Raw genomic sequence first — 24375 nt, forward strand, 5'->3', positions numbered from 1 at the left:
GTTTAGATTGTTTTATGGCAAGTCGATTTGGAGTTATTGCCGTTTATCTCTGAATGTGTCACGAATATCGAAAACAAAACCAACTTAACCCCGCTATGTTTACTTTATACAGGCCCAATGCATGCAACGCATTTTAATGAGTTTCCAGAGAGCACTTTGTCTTAATGTCTATTTTAACCATAGCAAACAAACAAAGTTTGTTTAGCAGTCTGAGAGTATTGCTACATAGCTTTCTTGTGTTTATTCTGATCCAGTCTCCTCCTGAGATAAATAACTACTATATACTATATTCCTCCCTATGCTCCTATTATTGAAGTACATGATGCATTTTCCCTCCACAGACTATTTGTGTAAACCAGAGGACAACATCTACAACATTGACTTCACACGCTTTAAGATCAGAGACCTGGAGACCGGGACTGTGCTTTTTGAGATTGCCAAACCGCCACAGTGTGGTATGTTTCCTTTCTTTGTCTTCAAGTTAAACTAATAAACAATATCACACCATGGTTCTTTATCGTGACTAACTTTATTTGCTTTTAGCATGTGAAATGCAAACTGAAAGACCACGCAGTCCAACAAAATCCTGCTATTTTGTAAATGCATGTTATAGGTCTTATATATCTTGAGCGATTTATCCATGTATGTTTGTTTATTTAAAACATTTTTTTTTCATTTTAAGTCATAATTATTAGTCAGAATGTCGATCTTCTCTGCTGATGTATGCTGAACTAATCCAATCATTTCATTGCATGGCAACTGAATGAAATATATTAGAGGCTTCTACTGTCATGGAACTGTTAATATATGAGGGAGTTTTATCACGTCATATTTATGGAAATTTCTATAGTGAATATATAGCTGTGGTTTTGCTCTGCATGCTAGATTTGCCTTTCTGATCCTCTGAGCCATATTCAAATGTCTGATATCTGGTTTTGACTTTTTGAAATATATTTTTTAAAGTTTTCGTGTTTGGCTTTAGTTCATTCGGTTTTAGTTATTGTAGTACTTACACTAAACAAATGAAAAATGTAGCCTTTTTTCAGTTAATGTTTATTTTTTAATGGTTTTACTTTCAGTTAATGATAATAACCCTGACTCTTATATTCCCTCTCAAACTGTTACATTCAGACCTTGATGAGGAGGATGAGGAAAACGGAGAGGTTGACACCAGTGCCGGGCGCTTCGTTCGTTACCAGTTCACACCTGCGTTCCTTAAGTTACGCACAGTCGGTGCCACGTAAGTCTCTCTAACAAGCACGGCCATGTGCAATCTGCTGTGTAAACAAACCTTGGTGAGTCTGAAATTCAGTTGACCAGCTCTCATGTTTTGAAACAAAGGAGCTTGTGTCGTCTGCTGCAACACTTGAGCAATGTTATAGCCAAATCCCACAGAAATCATGAATAAATCATGATTTGGCCTCTAATTCCTTCAGTTTTGCTGTAAACATGAGCAGACTTCAGTCTGTGTAGATGACTGTCATATTGTCTTTTAAATTCAGTATTATTGAACATCATAAAGCTCTTGTTTAGTTACAGACCAACTGAACTGAATGGTTTTTAGTATGCAGAGTAATGTCTCTTTTCTTCGTTCACACTCTTTCAGGGTGGAGTTCACAGTTGGCGATCGACCTGTTACCAATTTCAGAATGATTGAGAGGCATTATTTTCAAGACCGCCTCCTGAAGAGTTTCGACTTTGACTTTGGCTTCTGTATCCCGAACAGCCGGAACACGTGTGAACACATTTACGAGTTTCCTCAGCTCCCAGATGACCTCAGTGAGTGTTCTGGTTACTATTTGAACTAACTAAATAGTCTTTTAATGATTATAACAGTTCTTTCAATAAAATCAATAAGTGACTGACTCTGGTAGAAATCTTATAATGGATCTTGTTTGGATCTTCCAACCGTACAATAATCCAAACACAAACCTCAAAAACAACACAAAAATAAGTCACTGAGCACAAAACCAAGCTTCTGCTATGGCCATTCCAGTCCTCTGACCTGAACCCTGTAGAAAATGAGTGAGGTGAACTGAAGAGAAGAAGCACCAACATGGAGCTGGGAATCTGAATGATCTGGAGAGATTCTGGATGAAGGAATGGTCTCTGATCTCTTGTCAGGTGTTCTCTAACCTCATCAGGCATTTTAGGAGAATATTTAGAGCTGTTAAATTGGCAAATGGAGGTTTCAAAAAGTATTGAATAAAAGGGTGCCATTAATTGTGTTTTATTAGAGAAAAACATTTATTTCATAATGATATTTCCCCCCATTTTAATTTCTTATTATCCAATGAAAGGTTAGATTTTTGTGAATTTTTGTTTAATAAAAGCTCAAAAGGCTTAACAATGCAGATTCATTTTCACAGCCGCCTTTGATCATATTTACCAAGGGTGCCGATATTTTTGTCCATGACTGTATATTTTTTTTAAACGGGTTTATTTTTGCTACCCCACTGACAGATATTTTTTTTGTTGTTTTAAGTATAATTTGTTTTATAGATTTTTAAACACTGTATACTTCATTAATTAATATAAAGTATATATTTTTTTTATTTTCTCTTAATTTTTCTTTTACCAGGAAATGCACACTGAGATGAAAAATCTCTTTTACAAGAGCATCCTGGCAAAGACTGTCAAAGGGGGTTTGCTTTCAATTAATTTAAGAGGATTTTCTCATTCAGTATTTTTATCTTGCTTTCCAGTACAAATATATAAAAATCATTCATTGCAAAGAAAAATTAACTTTTCTATACCCTACTGACAAATATTTGTTTCCAAGTAGAAACTCACTTAATTTTGACTTTTTATTTTTTTGAAAACAAGACTTAATATTTTAAATCATTTTGCTCCTGAAGTAAATATATATTGAATTATTTTTTTTTTTAGATATTTTTATTGTATAAAAAAGACAAATATACGGTGTAAGAAAATCATTGTTTTTTTTGTAGTGTACATTAGGAAGGGTTGACAGTATAATCTGTAATATTACTGTATAATTAATACAACACAATTTATAATTGTAAATTATTGTTTGTATTATAATAATTATTTATAAATAATAATATAACAATTATACTCTAATCTGAGAAAATTACTTATTAGCACCCCCCCCCTCAAATGCTGAGAGAGGAAATTTGGCACATAAGAGTAACCAATTGCCTTGCTAGTAACATATTGACCTAACTCTTTCTGACATCTCACTCGTCTTGTCAGGCTTGTATCAAATTTCAGACCTCACTCTCTTACCAGTGCTCAGATAGAGGAGAGCGTGTTACATGACTGTTCATTTGTTAAAGTGCTGTGTAACGCTCTCTGTTGTGTCGTTTCTATGTCTCCTGCAGTTCGATTGATGATTGAGCACCCGTATGAGACTAGATCAGACAGCTTCTACTTTGTGGACAACAAACTCATCATGCACAACAAAGCAGACTACGCTTACAACGGGGGCCAGTAGTGCCTCTTTCAGCAGGAAACCTGACGATTGTTTGTTGGAGTGACCGTGTGGTTTTGCTTGGAATGCGAAAACAGGAACGCCCCTTACTACCAGCTACACACGGTGTAGTCACCAGCATGACGATCTGGCACCGTTGACCCACCCAAATGGAAATGACCATCCTTCAGTGAAGTTCCTGCATTCCATAGACTGCACGCACTACTTGTGTGTTTGGCCAAAAAAGCAGAGCCTTTCTCCTCCGCCACACTTGACTAGCCGGAACTGAAGAATTGTCCTGTCATCCTGCTTTAGGGCGACTACAATAGGAGTTCTGTAACCTTTGTTCTCTTCTGCACCCACCACCGTTTTTCCTGTTTTGTCAGATTTTTAAAACTCTGAAGTTGTGTTAACAAATTATATCTTGAATATCTAAATGGGGTCTTTCTAAATGTGCTAAATTGAAGCAATCCTGCAACATATATTTTTGGTTATTAAACAAAAAGAGGGGTTTTGCACAGATTTGCAGTAATTGTTGATCATTAAAGTGATGCACAGATGTTGTGGTATAGTTTATCAGAACCAATGCTTTTGCAATACTTTCAGACATGTGATCAGGGTTAGTATGTCGAGTTAAAGAGGATGTGATCTGTTTGTTTTTTTTATGTGTGACCATAACCATATAACTGTTGATAATTTGCATTTTGTTTAACCACACTACCATTCAAAACTTTGGGTTCAGTAATATTTTTAAGTCTTTTATGTTCATCAAGGCTGCATTTATTTGATCAAAAATACAGTAAAAACAGTAATATTGTTAAATATTATTACAATTTAAATTAACTATTTTCTATTTTAATGTATTTTATAATGTAACTTATTCCTGCGATGGCAAAACTGAATTTTCAGCATCATTACTCCAGTCTTCAGTGTCACATGATCCTTCAGAAATCATTCTAATATGCTGATTTGCTGCTCATGAAACATTTCTTATCATTTTTGTAAACCGTTGTGCTGCCTAATATTTTTGTGATGCACAGATGAATAGAAAAGAGCAGCACTTATTTAAAATAGGCTACTTTTTTTGTAACAATGTCTTTAGTCACTTTTGATCAATTTAATGCATCCTTGCTTAAAGTATTAATTTCTTATTAAAATCTTACTGACCCCAAAATATTGAACCCTAAACTGACCCTGAGTTCAAGAATGTGGCCGTTAATTAGTAATTCTCTTGGAGTTCTTTTATTTTTTGTCTGATTTTAATGTCAAGCCTTTATCTGACAAAAATGATTGGACTTTTGTAGGTATGTAGTGTCAGTCCTGTAGGGATCTGGAATAGATTTGGCCGTAAGCACTGTGGGGTTCACGGGGCATCTGTCTTTGTCATGTACGAGGGCTTTCGATGTCAGACTCAGCTGTGCATACAGAAACCCTGTTTTCACTCGTGTCTCACACAGAGAGGGTTGGGATTCCCGACATGGTGTCCATGTGCACCTTTCAAGCTGTTTAGCCTCTATTAGAGCTTTGATGTTTACCTTTGATCTAATTCAACATGATGCTTAATAGCGGTTGGGAATTAGGCAAAGCGATGGGTTGAGAAACAAAAATTGAAAAGACCTTTAAAGACCTCTAACTTTACATATTTAATCAATATTACCTTGATTTGATTAGCTTATGATCAAAGCAAATCATGTTACAGTTGCTAAACACCCATTGTTATTCATTGAAAGTCAGTCCTCAACTCTCAATCCATTCACAAACAAGTCAGTTCTCAGATGAACGGTGACTTGCTTATAATCTTAAGTGTCCTTAAGAAAGAAAAGGTTTAATATGAGATTAAAGGACCAATGTTTGTGAAGTATTTGTGGTTGCATGTCTGTCTAATGCCTTACTTGTGCAGTTTACATAGGTCTATGTACCATCTGTGTGTTGACATGCTGTAATTTACCACGACTATATAATTAGTTTTACTACAAACTGCACACAAGATGAAATATTTGGTTTTATTCCTATTAATTTTCTTCCTCAATTTATGATTAATCCCTTGCTGAGATACGTAATAACATGTCTTTATATTGTTTTGTCACCACAAGGATGTGATCTGCACATCTTTGGTGGTTTCTTATATATCATGGACACTAATGTGTGGATTTAGTCATAGGAGTTACTTTAGTAATGCTGCTCATGCTTTACATTTGTTGTGTAATATGTCAACTGGAATACATTTGTCTTTTTATTTAGCCATTTCTCATGTCAGATTGGTTTTCCATCTAATGAAGCCTGTATCAGGACTCTTACAATGAAAGATTTCATAATATGACGTTCTTTAACACAGCATTGTTGAACTTGTTTGTACAAGAGATAACAAGGTGAATAGTAGGTACATTAAACCTCAAGGAAACCTTTTAATTAATGGCAAGCATGAGTGATACTGATGGCTTTTAGATTGTTTACATGAAATATTCATCTAAAGTAAATTTCTACATGTACAATTAATGCTGTTACTGAATGATGTAATACTGGTGATCTGAGATCTCTATGATGTTGCCAAGATCAATTGCAATTTAAGACGAAAAATAACAATCTTATCCAGCTAGACTAGCCACATGTCATATTAATTGAATCCATGTGGCTAGTCTAGTCTTAAGTCTGTAATTTATATGTTGCAGTAATTTGAGGTGACAATGTCGCGCTCAAAGGCCCACTCTCTTCAGAATTGTAGACATTGTATTATACTGTATAAAATAGGAATTCTGTTCATATGTGGCAGAGGGATTTTGATCAGAGAAATAAAAATACATTTTATAAAGGAAAACTGTTCAATTAATTGCTTTTAAATTTAGAGTAAAATCCATTATTGTACCGCAAGGTGGCAGCCAAGCTGCTTGAGTCACAGCCAGAGACGATGCAAGCCTGCAGCTTTTCTTGTGACCCCCCTACTGGACAAGCGGTTTGGAGAAATGGATGGATCCATTCATCAGAATCAGAAAGAGCTTTTATTGTCATATGCTTGCGCATACAAGGAGTGTCATAAGCTTCCAGTTCACAGAGACAACGACACAGACAATAAAAATAAGATGAGGATAAAAAATACACATATGTAAATGTAAATAAAACAAAAAAAGTAAACTAATTCAAAACAAATAATTGTATGTACAGTTGTGCTATAGATGATAGAATATAAATAGATGCAGGGATGTACTATGTAGGTAGCAAAAAAATATAAGGTTATAGCACCTTGTTATTGCGTAACGGGGGGGGGGGGCGTTTTATCTCAAACAAGGTTTAACAGGAAGTACTGGAGGACAAGGAGTGAGAAAATACAATTGGAGGATTTAATCCAGTGTTGCTATATTCTTTGTATAGGTATCCACTTTTTCTTTCAATTTTCTTCTACTTTTTTCAACCAGAAATATTTAATCATTTAAAGTTTTGCGACAACGAAAGCCACTAAACTTTAGTTTCGATTTCTGTATATAGAAACTAAGGTGTCATTTGTACTACACGGATGGGTTAGGTGTTCAAATTTACTGCCATATAATTGTTTCTCTTTCTTACAGTGCTTATATTTTGTCTAACCTTATTAGACAAAATGAGTCTGAAGGAAGAGCCTGAAAGGTGCAGTTTACCTATTTTATTGTTTTGAGGTGTCATGACCTTCCTGAGTTCTGTAACATTTGAAGCAAACGATGTATTAGACCTACGTTTAATTGAAAATGGTTTCGTTAATATATGAAATGGTAATTATTTTAAATTATTTAAGCACAAACATATTTATTTGCAGCGAATCGAAAAGAAAGAGATCAGAATCACCCGACTTCACATCCACAATACATGAACACACAGACCTCAGCAAAATCATGATGAACACAAAAATAAAAGGTAAATCTTTATTTGTCTTTGTGTGTGCCTGCTCAGACAGATTTTGGGGACAAATTTGTACCTGGGTCCTATATTAAAATACATAAAAGAAAAAAGTGGTCTTACTAAATATAATTATATTTGAAGTGATTAAAAACGTATTGATGATGAAGGATAGTGCCAAAGAGTTTCTTGAGCACCTGCCCTTTTTCCCCTTGATGCCCAAAGCGCCCTTTTGTCAAGACAATTTTTTTATTTATTTATTTTTTGGTGTGGAAAACTTTTGAACAGAATGAATAAGTAAATTTTTCTTGTTTTGCCTAATAATATTTTTTAATTTAGTACTGCCCTTCAGAAGCTTCAGAAGATACTTACATGTTTTCCAGAAGACAAATTAAGTTAAATTTACCTTGATCTTCAAATTCAAAAAGGCTCTTAATGCATGGCTTTTCCTTCTGGAGCATCAGTGAGCGTTTGAACCTTCTGTAATAGTTGCATATGAGTCCCTCAGTTGTCCTCAGTGTGGAAAGATGGATCTCAAAATCATACAGTCGTTGTTGGAAAGGGTTCAAATACACAAAAATGCTGGAAAACCAAAGAATGTGTGGGACCTGAAGGATTTTTCTGAAGAACAGCAGGCAGTTTAACTGTTCAGGACAAACAAGGGACTCATGAACAACTATCACTAAATAATAATAAAAAAACACAGCTGTGGATCATTCAGGTAACAACACAGTATTAAGAATCAAGTGTATGTAAACTTTTGAACGGGGTTATTTTTATAAATTCAACTATTATTTTCTCTTGTGGACTATATGTAAACATCTTTTATGTTAAATATCTTATTCAGGTCAGTACTAAATAAACAATAACATGCATTTTGTATGATCCCTCTTATTTTGGTAAAATAATTAACATTTTGCAGATTCTGAAAGGTGTATGTAAGGTTTTGACTTCAACAGTATACATATATATGTATATATATATATATATATATATATATATATATATATACTTTATTACACATGTGCATCAATCTTTTTTTTTTAAATTCCAGTTCTCTAGTTGGAATTTGATATATTTATTTATATTTACCACAACTGTAACCTTCAGTTTGAGATGACATTGTGTCTTCACAGAACAAAATCAGAGAGAGCCCATTCTCCTGCCCCCAGCTATAGGTCAGATTTGTCAATGGATCCACCAACTAACTTCAAAAGCGAAGAAATATTTGGTTTGGATTTAAGGTACATTTCTATTTTTTCTCAGTAAATAATTAATTGTACATTCAATATTGTAACAAGCTCTTTTATTCTGTTATCATCACAAATATTGACTTTAAGTGAATCCAAAAAGAGCATATGTGAACTCCCAACAATGAAACAAAACTAGGTGGTAATAATCCACTTAAACAAAGAACCAAGTGATGAACACAAAAATATAAGGCAATTATATTTTGTTTGGTGACAAACTTAAACTATTCCCAACAGGCACACAGTGTCATAAGACATTGATATTTGGTTCAATTTCAGTTGTGACGTTGGGTGAACAAAATTCAATGTCAATTCAACGTCTAACGTCAATGTTAATTTGATGTCCAATGCCGACGTCAGCTGATGTTGATGTTTGTTGTTTTTAGGTTGTGTAACCAAAATCCAACATTATGTCCACATCAAATTGATTACTGACGTCAACCCAATTTTCATTCTCATCCAAAATACAACATCTGTCCGATGTCATGTCCAACGTCAACCTGAAAAACTGTGCCAAAACTGTACTTAAAAAAGTACTGCAGTAATATGCATGTTTATCACAGTTGTTAGGTATTGTTTAACATGGCATTGTCTCTTTATAGAGTAAAGTCAGAAAGATCAGCTTCTCCTGCACCCAGCTATATGTCTTTAAGAACAGATTGGTCAATGGATCCACCAACCAACTTCAAAGATTGTCTTTTGGATACAAGGTGCATTTCAATTTAATTTTATTTATATTTTTGTTTCATTTTGTTTCATTTTATTCAAATATAAACACATTTTTTTTACCCAATTTTGTAATACAATAGCTTAGTTAATGAATTAATGTGTGGTAAGACAGTGTTGAAAATTACAATGTATTTGTTTATTTGTTATTTATTTAAAATTCATTTGTTTTTTCAGTATTAAAAAAGAAAGAGAAACAATAACCATTTCAACAAACAACCTAATAAACAACACATTCATGATAAGGTAACAAAATATGTCATATTTTAATCTAAAACATTGGCAGAAGTCATTAAGATAGCATTCTCTTTTCTTTTCTGTTTGAAACTTTGACAGATCAGAGAGAGCCCCTTCTCCTACACTGTCTCTATGGTCAGATTGGTCAGCTGAACCATCAGCTACCTGCAAAACTGAAGAACCTGTCCACTTGGATTCAAGGTGAAGTTATTGTACATTTACTCTTTATGTATCATTAAGAAATGTCATGCTTGGAATGCTCCACAAAAAATACACAACACAAAAGGTGTCATTTAGATAGAGTGAGTGTGAATGGATAGTTTAAAAGTACTAATCTTATTAATAGTACTAAATATTGCTAATTTTGCCCATGTTCAGTAAAACTTAAGGTTTGTTTTATGGAAAATCACATGCAAAAATAGATCAAGTGTAAAAAAAAATCAAAGGCCATAATATCACATATGTATATGTGTTTTTGACAGTTTGTTTTTGTAAAAGTGCCAAAAACATAAAGATGTTGGTTTTCAGGCTGTTACTTTGATTTTGTTACTTCTAGACTTACGACAAGTCAACACTTAAAATGTCCAGTGTGCAAAACGATGTTAAAGGATCCAGTGTCCATCTCGTGTGGACACAATTACTGCAGAGGATGCATTAATGAATTCTGGGACAATTGTGCTGGAGATTATGTCTGTCCACAGTGTGGTAATCCATCAGAAACACGTCCGGTGCTGAACACAAACGCAGCTCTGGCTGCGGTGGTTAAAAGCCTGCAGCAAGAAAGCTTCAGTCCAGCACTTCCACCACAATCTTATGCTGGACTGGAAGATGTGGCCTGCGATTTCTGCACTGAGCAGAGTTTAAAAGCTGTGAAGTGTTGTTCAACCTGTGACGTGTCCCTCTGTGAGACTCACGCCAGGCAACATTACACAATACCAGCACTACAGAAACACACACTGTCAGATGTGACTGGAGACATGAAGACGAGACCCTCAGAGCAGCACCAGAACACAGATAACAGCTTCAGCAGCACTGTCAGTGGACAACAGCATCAGACAGATAAAACTCAAGACGTTATAGAGGTTTGATATTACCTTAAAATTAAGTGATATACTAAAGCAGGCATCATTAGTAGGGCTCTGCCAATTATATTTTAATATCAAACTAATTTGTGTAAAAAAACAACAACCCCCCGTAAAAGTATGATGCACATAAGTGATTCATATTTTAAAACATTTTAAGCATAATAACAAAATATAATACTTTCAAAAAAACATTATGTAACAATATGTAATGTCCATCTGCTCTGTTTCTCTATTCACCGAGGGGTGCGTGGCTTGAAAATGCTTGAAGGAATAGTTCACCCATAAATGAAAATGTACTCCCTCTCAAGCCATCCAAGATGATCATAAGTTTGTGCCTTCATCAGCACAGAATTGGAGAATTTTAGCACTGCACCCATCCTCTGCAGTGAATGGGTGCCGTCAGAATGAGAATCCAAAACAGCCGATAAAAACATCACAAGTAATCCACACAACTCCAGTCCATCAATTAATGTGTTTTGAAATGAAAAGCGGCATGTTTGTAAACAAATTGATCACTGAGACATTTTTACTTTAAACTTCTGGCTAAAAAAGTCCATAATAATGCTTTCTTCAGTAAAAAATGTCATCTAGTCTGAATCAGGAAATAAATATGTACGGATCAAACAATGTTTACAAGCACAAACAGTCCAAAACAGTTTTAAACAATTATGTGGGTGGAGTATGAATTGCAAGCACAACAGGGAAAGGACTTCACTGAAGGAAGCAATATTATGGATTCATGGACCAGAAGGGATGGTTTAAAGTTAAAACAACATAATTATGGATTTGTTTATTTATACAAATATTATTATTTATACAAAGACACACGTCTCACTTTGCAAGATGTTAACTGATGGACTGGAATCATGTAGATTATTGTGCTGTTTTTATCAGCTGTTTTATGACGGCACCCATTCACTGGAGATGATCAATTGGTGAGCAAGTGATAATGCTACATTTCTCCAAATCTGGTCCGATGAAGAAACAAACTGATCTTGTTGTTTGACTTAAACTAATTCAAACCTACACACTGTTTTTGTTGTTGTTGTTTTTTTAACAAAATGTTTTCTGAATTTCATACACTGTATTAAAAATGCATTGTTCTTTTTGTAGGAGGAAGTCAGGAGTATCTCCGAATCTGCGTTACGTGTCTGCACATCAGAGATTGAAGTTAATAAAGACACCGATGTTAGTAGTCTTGCCCTCTTGTGTTCTAAACTACAGCAAGATGTTGCAGGGCTTAAAAAAAGCCTCTCCAATTTAAAGGAGAAAAATACAAAGAAAGAAAGATATTGTGATGAGGATGAAGAGCATTCTGGAGAGGAAGAAGATGATGATGATGATGAAGAAGACTACAATGAGAAAGATTCTGATGCAGAAAATTATGAGGAAGAGGAGGGGGATGAAGATTTTTTAAATGATGCAGAAGGGTACACAGATGAGGAGGAGGAGAAGGAAGATAGTTACGACGATGAGGAAGACAACATAGACGATTATAATGAAGACTATGATGACAAATACTCTGAAGACTATGATGATGAGGAAGATAGTGATGAGGATGAGGATTATGATGAGGACTATTAAGTGTCAATGAACTATTACGATTGTAATACACTCTCTGTGCATATTTCATAGATGCTAAGACACATTTTATTTTCAAATTAAGGATGTATTGCAGGATAGTTTAATATGTCCTATTTTTGTACTAACACGGTATAATCTGCAATAAAATCTCAAAATTGAACAGATTTAAGAAAGTGCTGTATTAACAGTTCAGACAAAGTTTTAAGATCTGCACGTTGGGAAAAAATCTCTAATTAATCTGTTAATAATAAACAGTCTGATATGATGGAAATCAGAAAAAAAATTAAGGTCGGAGAGGTGTAAATTATTTGAGTAATTCTACTACTATACAGAAGTATTATTTTGGAGAATCTGTGTGAGTTGTGTTAAAATCAAATTATTGTAGCTTACTTTTACTTAATTACATTTTACAAGAAAACAATAATAGCCTACTCAGAGCTTCGTGCAATCTGTGATTGAAAGTGGGAGCAGTAACTCGTCGGCCCTGCCTTAACCCAGTCAGGTGTGCCGTGAAAAATTATCCATACTTCATATTATAATTCGTCATTATTATTTTGAATCAGAGGGTTTTAAAATGTTTAACCAATGCCAATCATTAAAAAGAGCTTGTCAGTAAAACTTCGTAACGCCATTGGATCCTCAAGCTCTCAGTGAAAGCTCATAAATCCACCCCGCCTCCTTTCAGATTGACGCGCCGCGCACAGCCTGGAGGAAACCGATTTCCGCTTTTACGCAATGCAAGGGTAAATAAATAATAACTGATGTTTGAATAGTACAGCGTTTTCTTTACTCAGCAGGCTCGTCCAGGGCGGGCACTATATCGCATGTGAGGATCCTGCAGGTGGCGGATCCTTTATAGCCCTTTCTCAGAGCAGCTGGAATAATTCAATTTAATCATTTTAATGGCTGATTGTAATCATTATGTGTTCATGAAAAACATGTGACTGAAATTAGATTACATTCCAGTTTTAAATGTGTATCTAACAGAGAGGCTACGTGGGATTACACAAGATTTGTATTTTAAAGAGAACCAGTTCTAAGGAAGAACAGTTTGCTTTTTGGGTAAAAATAATTTCTTTATATGAAATTGGAATGGTAATTAGACTGTACAGAAACTGAAATCTACAAGCTAATTCACACTACATACACGCAGTCATGCAATGCTGATGTTGTTAACATTAACAATTTATAACAAAAAAAACAAAGTATAACAATAATAATAATTTCAATGGTTTGATGTGATATGATCTAAACTGATCATTAGATTTAATCACCATTGGTAGCATGATTTATTGTAATGCTTTTTTCCTAAATTGGTCAGAACAAAAGTGGCAGACTTGTTCAGATGACAATATCCAATGAAAATTCTTATTTGGGTCGTTCTTCCAAGACGCAGGCTAGAATCTCTGATTCCGAAGTACAGTATCCACACCGATGTGGTGACTGACAGCCACAGATCAAAACATTTGATTCATTCGAGCTGAGGAGTAGTGCCAGTCCACAACCCCCTACAAACTGCAAACAACTGCAATTGCAGGTTTCAAACAGAGATGGCAACAAAGAGGTAACATTTACAGACTGAAGCTTTAAGCTGCAGTTTGTTTCACTCTAATGCAGGGCCCCACCCTGATGTTTGACTATAAAATGCACATGCACCTCCTTCCTTGTCCTACATCTCTCAAATCTCTCTCTACAGCTTTATTCCTCTCACTTCCGCTTATGTCTCTAACTTCATATCAGCGTGGACATTAGTATACCAGGAATAATGTTGGGCCGTCAGAATGTTCTCATCATTGTGTTCTTTGGGATGGTATTGAGTGGGTATGTAATTACTTTTTAGCAATATTACATTGTTTGTCTTAGTGTTTGGTTTGTGAATTGATGTGATAATAATGCAGTATTATTTCTCAGAAGTCGGTAGCATTACTACTGCTTGACATGTGGCCAGGAGGAGTACATGAAGTATTTAGTATAATATTGCCACTCTATTCTGCTTATGCGCATTATTTTAGAACTAATTTCAGAATTAATCTTGAGAAATATTATACATTTGTAAAACTGCATTTTATAACCCCTTAAAAATGTGTACATTCTAATTTTATTCTCAATATATATTATATTAAGGGTATTTCAGGTTATGAAAGCGCTGAATGAAAGATTTGGGACAGGAAAACAAAAGTTATGATTGATTTTCAACCTTACAATATTAAGCAAATTATTACTCTGTATTTTCTGTGTAAATGACAAGCATAAAATATAAAACTCTAAACTCTGAGAAAAGGATTAAACAGTTACACGTTTACAGAGATCTCTCCTCATGAAGTTATGTGTCTAACTCTAAACTCTGAGAAAAAAGATTAAAGAGTTACATATTTACAGAGATAGCTCCTGGTCCATGTACATTTTGATAGTTTGTTTTTCCATTTGAAATTAAATAAGCAGAAACGAGAAAGCGGAAATTTTTAAGTTTTTTCATTTGTTAAAAAAACAAGATTTTGGCTCAATTTTCATTTTTTTGGTTCATGGGTAGAAAACAGATAAACGACTTCAAAATTTGGCCAACCAATTTTGCTGAACGAACTGAGGATGACGTCATGGGCTCAGATTTGGTTGGCCAATCGGCGGAAAGGGGCGTGTCACGGCCGTCCACGTCCACAAGGGGAACCAATTTTGAAGTCGTTTATCCGTTTTCTACCCATGAACCCCAAAAAAATGAAAATCGAGACAAAATCTCGTTTTTTCGGGGGTTTTTTGTGTCTAACTCTAAGATTAAACAGTTACACATTTACAGAGATAGCTCCTCATGAAGTTATTTGTCTTTCTTTACAGGCTCATTTACCTGAACAATATCCAGTGCAGGTGAGTTTAGTGCAGTTAGAAAAACTTGGTGATGTAGTATATGTGTTGCTCTCTGGTCCGTGTTTTGATCATTTCATTTTTTATTTGGAACGGAAAAACGAGAAATGAGAAGACTGCTCATTTGTTCGTATTTTTGTTTAATTGAACAAACGGAAAACAAAATTTTGGCTTGATTTCTCATGTTTTGTTTGAGCTTCACAAATGTGTTTCTAGCTTCGATATTTCATTCGCACACGTGGGCGGTGCTGAAACGCCCCTTTCATCTGATTGGCCAAATTGCTCCGCCTTCAGTACAGGTTTAAATGCTTGTCAGGCAGAATAAAAGTCAGTATGAATGCGGCGCAGAATATCGCACTTTAATAACAAATTGTCTGAAACCACCACTCACTGTTACCTACGCATAACATTTGAAGCAGAAATATAATAATGTGAGCTAGCCTATATAGGCTATAGTATGCCAATACATTATTTCTTGGTTATATAGCATTGCATAATAATCGCAAGAGAAAGGACACCTTTGTGTGCATTTTGTTTTGTGCTTTTAGCAGAACAAAGCGCTCGATCGTCTGTGTGAAGATGCGCATTGTGCACGAGCGCCAAGAGTGAACTAACAGCGGCAACGAGCGCTCGCCATAGCAGTGATAGACCGCCTGTTAATAAGGCATGGTTGTTATTTAACAGGCTGTTATATAACATATACCAAATTTCTTATCGAATGGAGATGTTTCTTTCTTTTAGGTACATCCAACCACCGTGCCACGAGATGGTCGTGCTCTCGTGTCTTTCGGAGAGGAATGCGTTTGCCAATTCCTGTGTGTGTGTTGAGAGAGACGCACGCAGAGAACTGTTCAATTTAGTTTGAAATTGAGAAAGTAGTTGAGAAACAGATAAGATACTGATTTTAGAATTTGAATTTGTTTTATTTTTTAAATGCATAGAATTATAAAATAAAACGTAAATTATAAACGGGCCTATTTTAGGCTTTTCCTTATTTATTATATTTTAGACATCTATCTCCTCATTAAAGTCATGACATATTGTCAAGTATGGTGACCCATACTCGAAATTGGTGCTCTGCGTTTAACCCATCCAAGTGCACACACACAGCAGTGAGTAGTGAACAAATGCACAAACACACGCACACGCACACGCACACACACCGTGAACACACACCCGGAGCAGTGGGCAGCCATGCTGCGGTGCCCGGGGAGCAGTTGGGGGTTCGGTGCCTTGCTCAAGGGCACCTCAGTCGTGGTATTGAGGGTGGAGAGAGCGCTGGACATTCACTCCCCCCACCTACAATCCCTGCCGGCCGGGGACTCGAACCCGCAACCTTTCGATTACGAGTCCAATTCTCTAACCATTAGGCCACGACTTCCCCTTAGACGTGCTTTTAGAGAAAAATGCATCTTTACGGATTACAAAGCTTAATGAAAGAGTTTATATTTTCGAATAATTGTTTAATTATTTCATTTTAAAGTAGTAATTTAAAGCTTTCTATTGATATATATTTATCATGTCTAGAAAAAAATGCATGTGATGGTGCTGGCGCCTTCTGCAGAGCGCGCGTTAAGCTTCCTCTCTCAAAGGACTGGATATGCGTCTAACAGCGACATTTATATACAGAAAGTTAAACAATTAAACTAACATATGCTTCAGTGGCGCCTGCCGGTGTATGGCTGTGGGTTGACCTGAGATTTGCCCTGTAAACATTTCAGCAGTGATTATAGGCTTGTGATGTCCTGCCTTCCTTCCATTAATTATTCAGTCTTTTGCATGGCAAATTCAATTACGGTATTACTCCAAATAGAAAAACAAAAACCGTGCTATTGTTGTGGCCCATAATAACATTTCTGCATTTTACTACTGAATTACACAATACTATATACACACACTTTCATGAGATCGGGTTATAGACTACAACAATTAATTTGTAGCCTATTTTACAAATGGTAATACAGCAAATTCATGACAATGTTTTACATTTTACTACCCGTAAAATGTATAGTGAAAAGTTATTTAAAAGCATCTGGAAAGCATTAAATTAAAGCGGTATTTAAATCATTTGCTGCATGGAATAAGAAATAGGCCAATAAATAGCCTGATTCTACGGTGGCCGAGAGAGCTCAACGCGCTCCAACTTCAGAAAACACATGCAAATAGAAAAAACACCAGCAAATCAAGAAAACATCTTCATCATTTTGACAGCACATATGCTGCAAATGCTCACAACACATGCAAATTAACAACAACAACAACAACCTTTATTTATAAAGCACATTTAACACAATACAAATTGATCCAAAGTGCTGTACATAGTGCATAACATGACTACATTACAACAATTACAAATTCCCAAAAGCTAAGGAATAAAAATGTGTTTTCAAAGTAGATTTAAAAATGTCCAGTGAAGAAGCAGACCAATGGTATCAAATGCAGCGCTCAGGTCTAACAAAACCAGCACAACACAAGAGCCTGAATCTAGAGCAAGCAAGATGTCATTTGTAACCCTCAACAGAGCTGACTCAGTGCTATGTAACGATCTAAAGCCAGACTGGAACATGTCCAAACTATTAAAAGAATTCAAATAAAACTGGAGCTGTGAGAAAACTACTTTCTCTAAAAGTTTAGAGATGAAAGGCAGTTTTGAGATCGGTCGATAGTTACTACACATTTCTGGATCAAGTTGAGGTTTTTTCAACATAGGTTGCACAATTGCATGTTTAAAACTAGCTGGAACGACACCTTTGGCTAGAGAGCTGTTTACGATAGCGGTTACCATATGACTAATGGTAGAGAAAACATCCTTAAAAAGACGAGCCGGGATAATATCTAACTTAGAACCAGAACACTTCATAGTAGAGATAATATCAGCTAGCTGAGTTGGAGAGACAGGTTTAAAGTTAGACGGACATGCAAATTAAGAAACGCTGCAAATGCGTTTTGACAATTAATGAAGCATTGCAAATTTATTTTCATTAACCTTGAAATTATATTTAGTTGAGGATATTAAGTTAGCCATCTTATATAATAACGTTAATCGTGTAATTTGTCATTATTAATCTAATAATATCCAAAAGACAAAGAAATCATGCAACCAGGGTGTTAAAATAAAGAACAACAACAACAAAAAAACACTCACCTTTCAGTTCACCAACAACTCAACCAATAGCCACTGCACAATAAGCAAATCCCAGCTGGTCTGTCACTTTTTTTTGGGTCCCCTTGAAACATTTCCATTGTGGTCCATGCAGCGCGTTTTTGTGAGCATTTGCAGCGTTTCTTAATTTGCATGTGTTGTGAGGATTTGCAGCGTTTCTTAATTTGCATGTGTTGTGAGGATTTGCAGCGTTTCTTAATTTGCATGTGTTGTGAGCATTTGCAACGTTTCTTAATTTGCATGTGTTGTGAGGATTTGCAGCGTTTCTTAATTTGCATATCTTGTGAGGATTTGCTGGTGTTTTTTCTATTTGCATGTGCTTTCTGAAGTTGCAGCGCGTTGAGCTCTCTCGGCCACCGTATGATTCACATATCAGAGACAACTGCGTTGCAGCAAATTGATTTTAAGGTATTCAGAACAGAGCAACATGAAACCAGAAAAAAGCGGCTATATAATTATTGGACAAAGTTTTACATATCCTACCATTATAATTTGTGTTTTATTTTTTAATTTTACATACAATTATAAAATAAAACTTAAATTATAATCGGGCCTGTTTTAGGCTTTTCCTTATTTTTATGGCCTATTTTAGATGGTGATGAAAAAAATTACTCGCCATCTCCTCATTGGACGTGCCTTTAATTAAAGAGAAATGCGTGAAAGAGTTTTTGTTTTCAATTTGAAGGATTTCTTTTAAAATAGTTATTTAAAGCTTTCTGTATATATATTTATCATATCTGTGAGTCAATTCGCTGAGTTTCGGTTCATAATTGTGAAGCGCATAGACCTAGGCCTACTCTGTTTTCCTATTAATTAAGCATATTTAACATATAAAGGTAGACCCTTTACAGCTCAGAATTATATAGTACCTTTACAAGCAAAAATGAAGGCGTATTTTAAGTTGTTTCTACTGTAAGAAAGAAATGCAAGTGAGTGTGCTAGTCTTCTCTGTCTAACTGTCTAACAGCGCACGGATATGGTTTAAACATTTAAACTAACCTTGTGATATGCTTGAACTGTTTTATATCTACAGATTTTATTTTATGTAAGTCGTGTTGATTTGAGAAGGCTAAATTGATCAAACGTAGGCTGTGATCAACTGGCCCCTTGGTTGTTACTAAAAAAAAAAAAAAAAAAAAAATAGGCCTACATTTAACAAACAAAAAATTCTCCAAACGATTTTCTAAATTAACTTTATAAAAAAACAAAACAAAATATAATAGGCTAAATAATAATAATAATGAATAACTTTTCCATTACATGCAAAACTGAACTATTTTAATAGCTTAAATAGCAGTAGGCTATAAACTGTACCATTTTGTTGAGTTTAAATGGTGTGACATCCCCCCGCCCCGCCCGCGCCTCCGCCTCCTGCAGGGGCCCCTGCTCTTCTAGACACGAGCGTTGTGTTTGTATGTGCTTCATAACCGTGCAGCTCAGAGGGCCCGTCCTTATAGCCTGCACTGGGGCCCGTCGTAACCAAATTACGCCACTGGTTAATAATAATGTTTAAATGTATGTTGGCTTTCCCAAGTAAATTGTCATTATTTTTTAAAAGTAATGTAAATTATTTGTATTGGAGTAACCTGGATGACTGTGAGACTCCCGGCCTATCTGAAATTTTGTCCCAGCATTAAATAATTTGTGAATATTACTATATTAGTAAATACTTGTGGCTTGGAACAGCTGGAAAATTAAAAGTGTACTGCAGTTCTGCGCTGGAGAAACTTCTATGACTGTAATCAGTGTGCGAAATATCCCAATTTGTGGGCGGTGGGCCCATGCTCCTCCTATTAATTATACACACACCTAATGCCTTTTAATATAAATAAAGGACAAGAGTGGGAAATGTCACGGACACATTATTATACTATTCAGCCCAATATTGATTTTTATTTGCACTTCACTTTTATCCAAATGAACAGAACTTTTTGCACAGCATTTATCAATGGGACATGCAATTATTATACAATGCTATATAACCAAGAAATAATGTATTAGCACACTAAATATCGAAGCTAGAAACACATTTGTGAAGCGCAAACGAAACATGAGAAATCAAGCCAAAATTTTGTTTTCTCATTTCTCGTTTTTCCGTTCCAAATAAAAAATGAAATGATCAAAACGTACACGGACCCTCTCTTTATTTGAGAAGTTTGCATTACTGAATCAATAATTTTTTTTTTTTTTACTGTTTTAAGCTGTAATCATCAGATAGCAGAACAAAGTTTCAAGTGAGTAATGATGTGTGTATTCATGCATCACTCTTTAACACACATACACACACACAAACCCCCCCCCCCCCAAAAAAACATGGAGACACATGCTAATATTAATGTACATGCTCATTTTCAAACACACACACACACACACACACAAGAGTTTGGCTGTTATTATCAGGCAACGGCCCTGAGTGTATGTGTTGCTCCCTTGATTTGAGAAGTTTGCAATACTGATTTTTATTTTTTACCGTTTTATGGGGCAGTCAGCAGATAACAGAACAAGACATCATCAAGTGAGTAATGGTGTGCATTACAATCAAACACACACAACATAATCAGATTCAAAAGAGTAAGAGTTTGACTCTGTTTTAATCAGGCCAAAATGGAAGCAACCCATCTTTGGATTACGCTCATCGCCAGGGTGTGTAAAACTTCATCTTCTTAAAAGTGACTTTATTTTTAAACTGATCTGTAGTTAATGAGGTCTACTGCTCAAGACAAAAACATTTTGTCTTGAGCAACAACCAGAGAGAGTTAAATAATGTCTTCAGTTCATAGATGGGGAAAAAAAAACTTGGAAACCCATGTTTTTTAATGTGTATCAACTTCATGAACCAAACATATCTGTTGCTCTTTCTGCTTATTCTCATTACAGGTTGTTGTACAACCAGCCGAGTGCGTTGGTAGGGTGAGTATTATGTTTTTAGTATCAACATGTTGTACTAAATGGAATGGATGGATTGATTACAGCACTGTAATTTGTTTTTTTTTATGAAGTCGGACAGATGTTGCTTCTGTGACACCATGGTCCGCTCCAATCATTTGGGAGGGAACCTTTGAGTCCACACTGATCGACTCTATCTACAAACAACAAAATCTCACTATAGCAACCACTGTCTTCGCTTTGGGAAAGTAAGTCTTCATTATACCTCTTATCTTGTATTTATAATTCTCATTTGTTTCCCCTCTGTTTTTCCCTGTTTCTGGAAATAGTAATCATTAAAGGATAAATTAACCATAATATATCTCCCTGTATTTGTTTTCTCTGTTTGTTAGGTACACGCGTTTTGTCAAAGATTTTCTGGAGTCAGCAGAGCAACATTATTTTGTTGGATTTCGAGTGCATTACTACTTGTTTACAGATCAACCAGAATCAGTTCCTGAAGTAAAGATAGGTGAAAACCGTAGTTTGACAGTTCGAAAGGTTCAGAGTTTGAACAGATGGCAGGACATCAGTATGAGCAGGATGGAGAAACTGGAAAAACTAATAGAGAATGAACTAGCCAATGAGGCCGACTATATTTTTTGCCTTGACATAGATACAAAGTTCTATGGCCGGTGGGGTGCGGAGTCTTTGGGTCGTCTGGTAGGTGTGATACATCCTTGGCTCTTTGATGTTCCAAGGGATCAATTCACATATGAGCGTAGACCAGAATCTAAAGCATACATTCCAGCTGGGGAAGGTGATTATTATTATGCTGGTGCTACATTTGGTGGCTTACTGGAGGATGTGCATCATCTCACCAAAACCTGCAGGGAGCAGCTGAACATTGATGCTGCAAACTCCATTGAGGCGGTATGGCAAGAGGAGTCTCACTTAAACAAGTATTTTCTTTTGAACAAACCTAGTAAACTGCTCTCTCCTGAATATATGTGGCGGGACGTCAATGAAAAAGCAGCCCAAATAAAAATAGTTCGCTTCTCTAATGTACCTAAAAACTATGCTGAAGTTCGACCAAACCCATAGCAACTGTTGCCAGTATTCAGCTGCACTGACATGATGTGTTATCACAGGCCTCCCATAAGACATTGTTTATCTGTTAACAGGTAATACTGGCAACAGGGAAGACACAAAGAAATGGATAATCACAGACATGTACAGATGTTTATGAGCACAATGTGGCATCAGAAACAATATCTGCCAAAATCTTTTTGAATAAACACAATATATAACTTCTATACCTTCTATAATTGTTCATGTCATGAAACTTTTTGCATTAGGCCTACTCTTATGTAACTGAACACAGTTGCATGTATTGTAAGTACTTTGTTTTACCACTTTTATGAAGAGAGTTGAGGGAGGACGTTTAGGGAGCTACAAGGTCTGAAAGTAAAACCAATTGTAAACTTGAAAGGATATATTCTGGGCACTGTTTATATCTGAACTATAAACATTTATTCCAGTACTTCTGTGATTATTTGAATGTTTGTAACATCGAAATAACGACGTTGTGGAGTAAAATCATGTTTTGGACAGGGCTTCTCTTTTAAGTTGTTTGGGGTGTGCCGCGTTGTTACAGCACTAGCAGAGATAGAGCAGCTTTTACTACTAAGATTGTAGGCTACATATAATTTAAAAAAAATCAAACTGCTTAATATTTTGAGCACAAACTTAATAAAAATACATTAATCTTCAGCATGATGCGGGCCACAAAATGAATGCAGATGGATGCGGCCCGCGGGCCGCCTGTTGAGTACCCCTGGTATAGTAACACACTAAACCGACCTGGACGATGACATCGCTGAATCAATGATGAACTGACAAACAAAAAAATGTTTACTGTTGTCCTCTTGCATTAATGATACACAATTTTCCTGTTTAATGCTTTGACACAATCTGTATTTTATAAAGCACTAAATGTAACACAGTGGTAAAATATATGAACACTTAAATCAGCAAGACTTGGGCTTCAGTGATTGATAGTGAGTTTGCTGGATTATCTCTAGGAAGTTACTTGTTTTGCTTTCAGAAACTAAAACTAAAATCTTTTGTAATTTGGTGCCTCCCAAAATGTAAACCATACACACACAGGGCCATGCACAGACCTATGAGGGGCATGTTCTGAAACTGAAAAAAGGGCACCCCCACCCTTTTTTTTTAAATTGGTCACATCTTAATGACAAATTAAATAACACAAAATAATAGTCTCAAAAGCTTTAGATTTATTTCCTATTGATGACAATCATAATAATATAGATAATATACAGTAGATATACAGGGTTTCAGGGCTTCTTTAAACCTAATTACAACAGCAATCTTATGTGAGCCATATGCTTGAAAATGTTTATGACTTCACTGTGATGTCCCGCTGTACACAAAGTTCAATAAAATTTAGTTTGAAGTAAAAAGTTTTTTTATTTTTTTTTATTCAGCTATTCTGTTTGGTTTTAGAAGCTAATTTGTATTATTTGGTTAACATGTTTATGCATGTCATTGAGAAGAGGGGAAGGTAAAGCAACGAGTCAAGTATTTTTGCTATATTTTGAAATACAATTTGAATAATTATGTCCAACCAACGCAATTCCAGTCAAAATAGGAGATTATAAGAAACTATATCATATCCACATACCTGGCAAAAACTTGATACTGTGGAGGACCAGGGATGTTGGTGTCATGAAGGTCTCTTATACACTAAAATAAGCCAGCACTGAAAAAATTAAATATTGTGAAAAGTACAGTTGCAGTGAATTTTGCCAGAGCTCTACCTGCTGGCATTACGTTGTAATTGATACAATCTTTATTTGAAGCATTGTCACTTTCAAAAAGGTGATTTATTCTAATTTCTATTTTCTGTAGACAGCACTGTTTATATCTGAACTATAAACATTTATTCCAGTACTTCTGTGATTATTTGAATGTTTGTAACATCGAAATAACGACGTTGTGGAGTAAAATCATGTTTTGATACTGTGGAGGACCAGGGATGTTGGTTTTATTAGTGACGACAACATTACTTTAGTAAAATCATGTTTTACTGCGTTTATACATGTGAAGACGGCGAGCTAGATTAAAAAATTAGCTAGCTAGTGAATACGAACCGTATTGTCCTCGTAAACCAGGTACAAGGTCAATGGCGCAGTCCCATGGCCGATGAGGTGGTAATTGAGCGGCTTTCTTCTGGCAAAATACGTCTCTGAAGGGGGCATAACAGTAAGGAATGTCAATGGATTGTTT

At 35.6% G+C, this 24375-nt stretch overlaps 3 protein-coding genes across 3 annotated transcripts in view; all 3 read left to right on the top strand.

The window, feature by feature from the left end:
- The window catches only part of LOC306849340 (protein unc-119 homolog B), a 34273-nt gene extending 28029 nt beyond the window's left edge, over nt 1-6244 (top strand). The window contains exons 2-5 of the mRNA XM_079384290.1: nt 342-455; nt 1132-1240; nt 1607-1779; nt 3345-6244. Coding sequence (XP_079240416.1) covers nt 342-455; nt 1132-1240; nt 1607-1779; nt 3345-3457 — 509 coding nt within the window. The 3' untranslated portion in view covers nt 3458-6244. The remainder of the gene's footprint in view (nt 1-341; nt 456-1131; nt 1241-1606; nt 1780-3344) is intronic.
- A 442-nt stretch (nt 6245-6686) lies between these two features.
- On the top strand, nt 6687-12454 carry LOC306849550 (uncharacterized protein). The gene is made up of 9 exons (XM_079384668.1): nt 6687-6799; nt 6994-7051; nt 7218-7315; nt 8434-8541; nt 9150-9257; nt 9451-9519; nt 9610-9711; nt 10067-10592; nt 11709-12454. The coding sequence occupies exons 4-9, from the start codon at nt 8489-8491 to the stop codon at nt 12177-12179; spliced, it is 1329 nt and encodes a 442-aa protein (XP_079240794.1). The 5' UTR covers nt 6687-6799; nt 6994-7051; nt 7218-7315; nt 8434-8488; the 3' UTR covers nt 12180-12454.
- Nucleotides 12455-13845: 1391 nt separating this feature from the next.
- Nucleotides 13846-23544, top strand: LOC306849352 (globoside alpha-1,3-N-acetylgalactosaminyltransferase 1-like). Its single transcript, XM_079384310.1, has 8 exons — nt 13846-14000; nt 15009-15038; nt 20400-20432; nt 20684-20713; nt 20797-20841; nt 21076-21108; nt 21198-21332; nt 21477-23544. The coding sequence occupies exons 1-8, from the start codon at nt 13945-13947 to the stop codon at nt 22165-22167; spliced, it is 1053 nt and encodes a 350-aa protein (XP_079240436.1). The 5' UTR covers nt 13846-13944; the 3' UTR covers nt 22168-23544.
- Nucleotides 23545-24375: the final 831 nt, after the last annotated feature.

The sequence above is a fragment of the Barbus barbus genome (genome assembly GCF_936440315.1).
Source record: "Barbus barbus genome assembly, chromosome: 29".
NCBI lineage: Eukaryota > Metazoa > Chordata > Actinopteri > Cypriniformes > Cyprinidae > Barbus > Barbus barbus.

What these genes read in the sequence shown, in the direction of transcription:
- LOC306849550 (XM_079384668.1), top strand. Translation starts at nt 8,489, where the DNA reads ATGGATCCACCAACTAACTTCAAAAGCGAAGAAATATTTGGTTTGGAT. An exon ending in AACAACACATTCATGATAAG is followed by an intron (nt 9,520 to 9,609) that starts GTAACAAAATAT and finishes AAACTTTGACAG; the next exon opens with ATCAGAGAGAGCCCCTTCTC. An exon ending in AAACTCAAGACGTTATAGAG is followed by an intron (nt 10,593 to 11,708) that starts GTTTGATATTAC and finishes TTCTTTTTGTAG; the next exon opens with GAGGAAGTCAGGAGTATCTC.
- LOC306849352 (XM_079384310.1), top strand. Translation starts at nt 13,945, where the DNA reads ATGTTGGGCCGTCAGAATGTTCTCATCATTGTGTTCTTTGGGATGGTA. An exon ending in CAGCCGAGTGCGTTGGTAGG is followed by an intron (nt 21,109 to 21,197) that starts GTGAGTATTATG and finishes TTTTTTATGAAG; the next exon opens with TCGGACAGATGTTGCTTCTG. An exon ending in ACTGTCTTCGCTTTGGGAAA is followed by an intron (nt 21,333 to 21,476) that starts GTAAGTCTTCAT and finishes TCTGTTTGTTAG; the next exon opens with GTACACGCGTTTTGTCAAAG.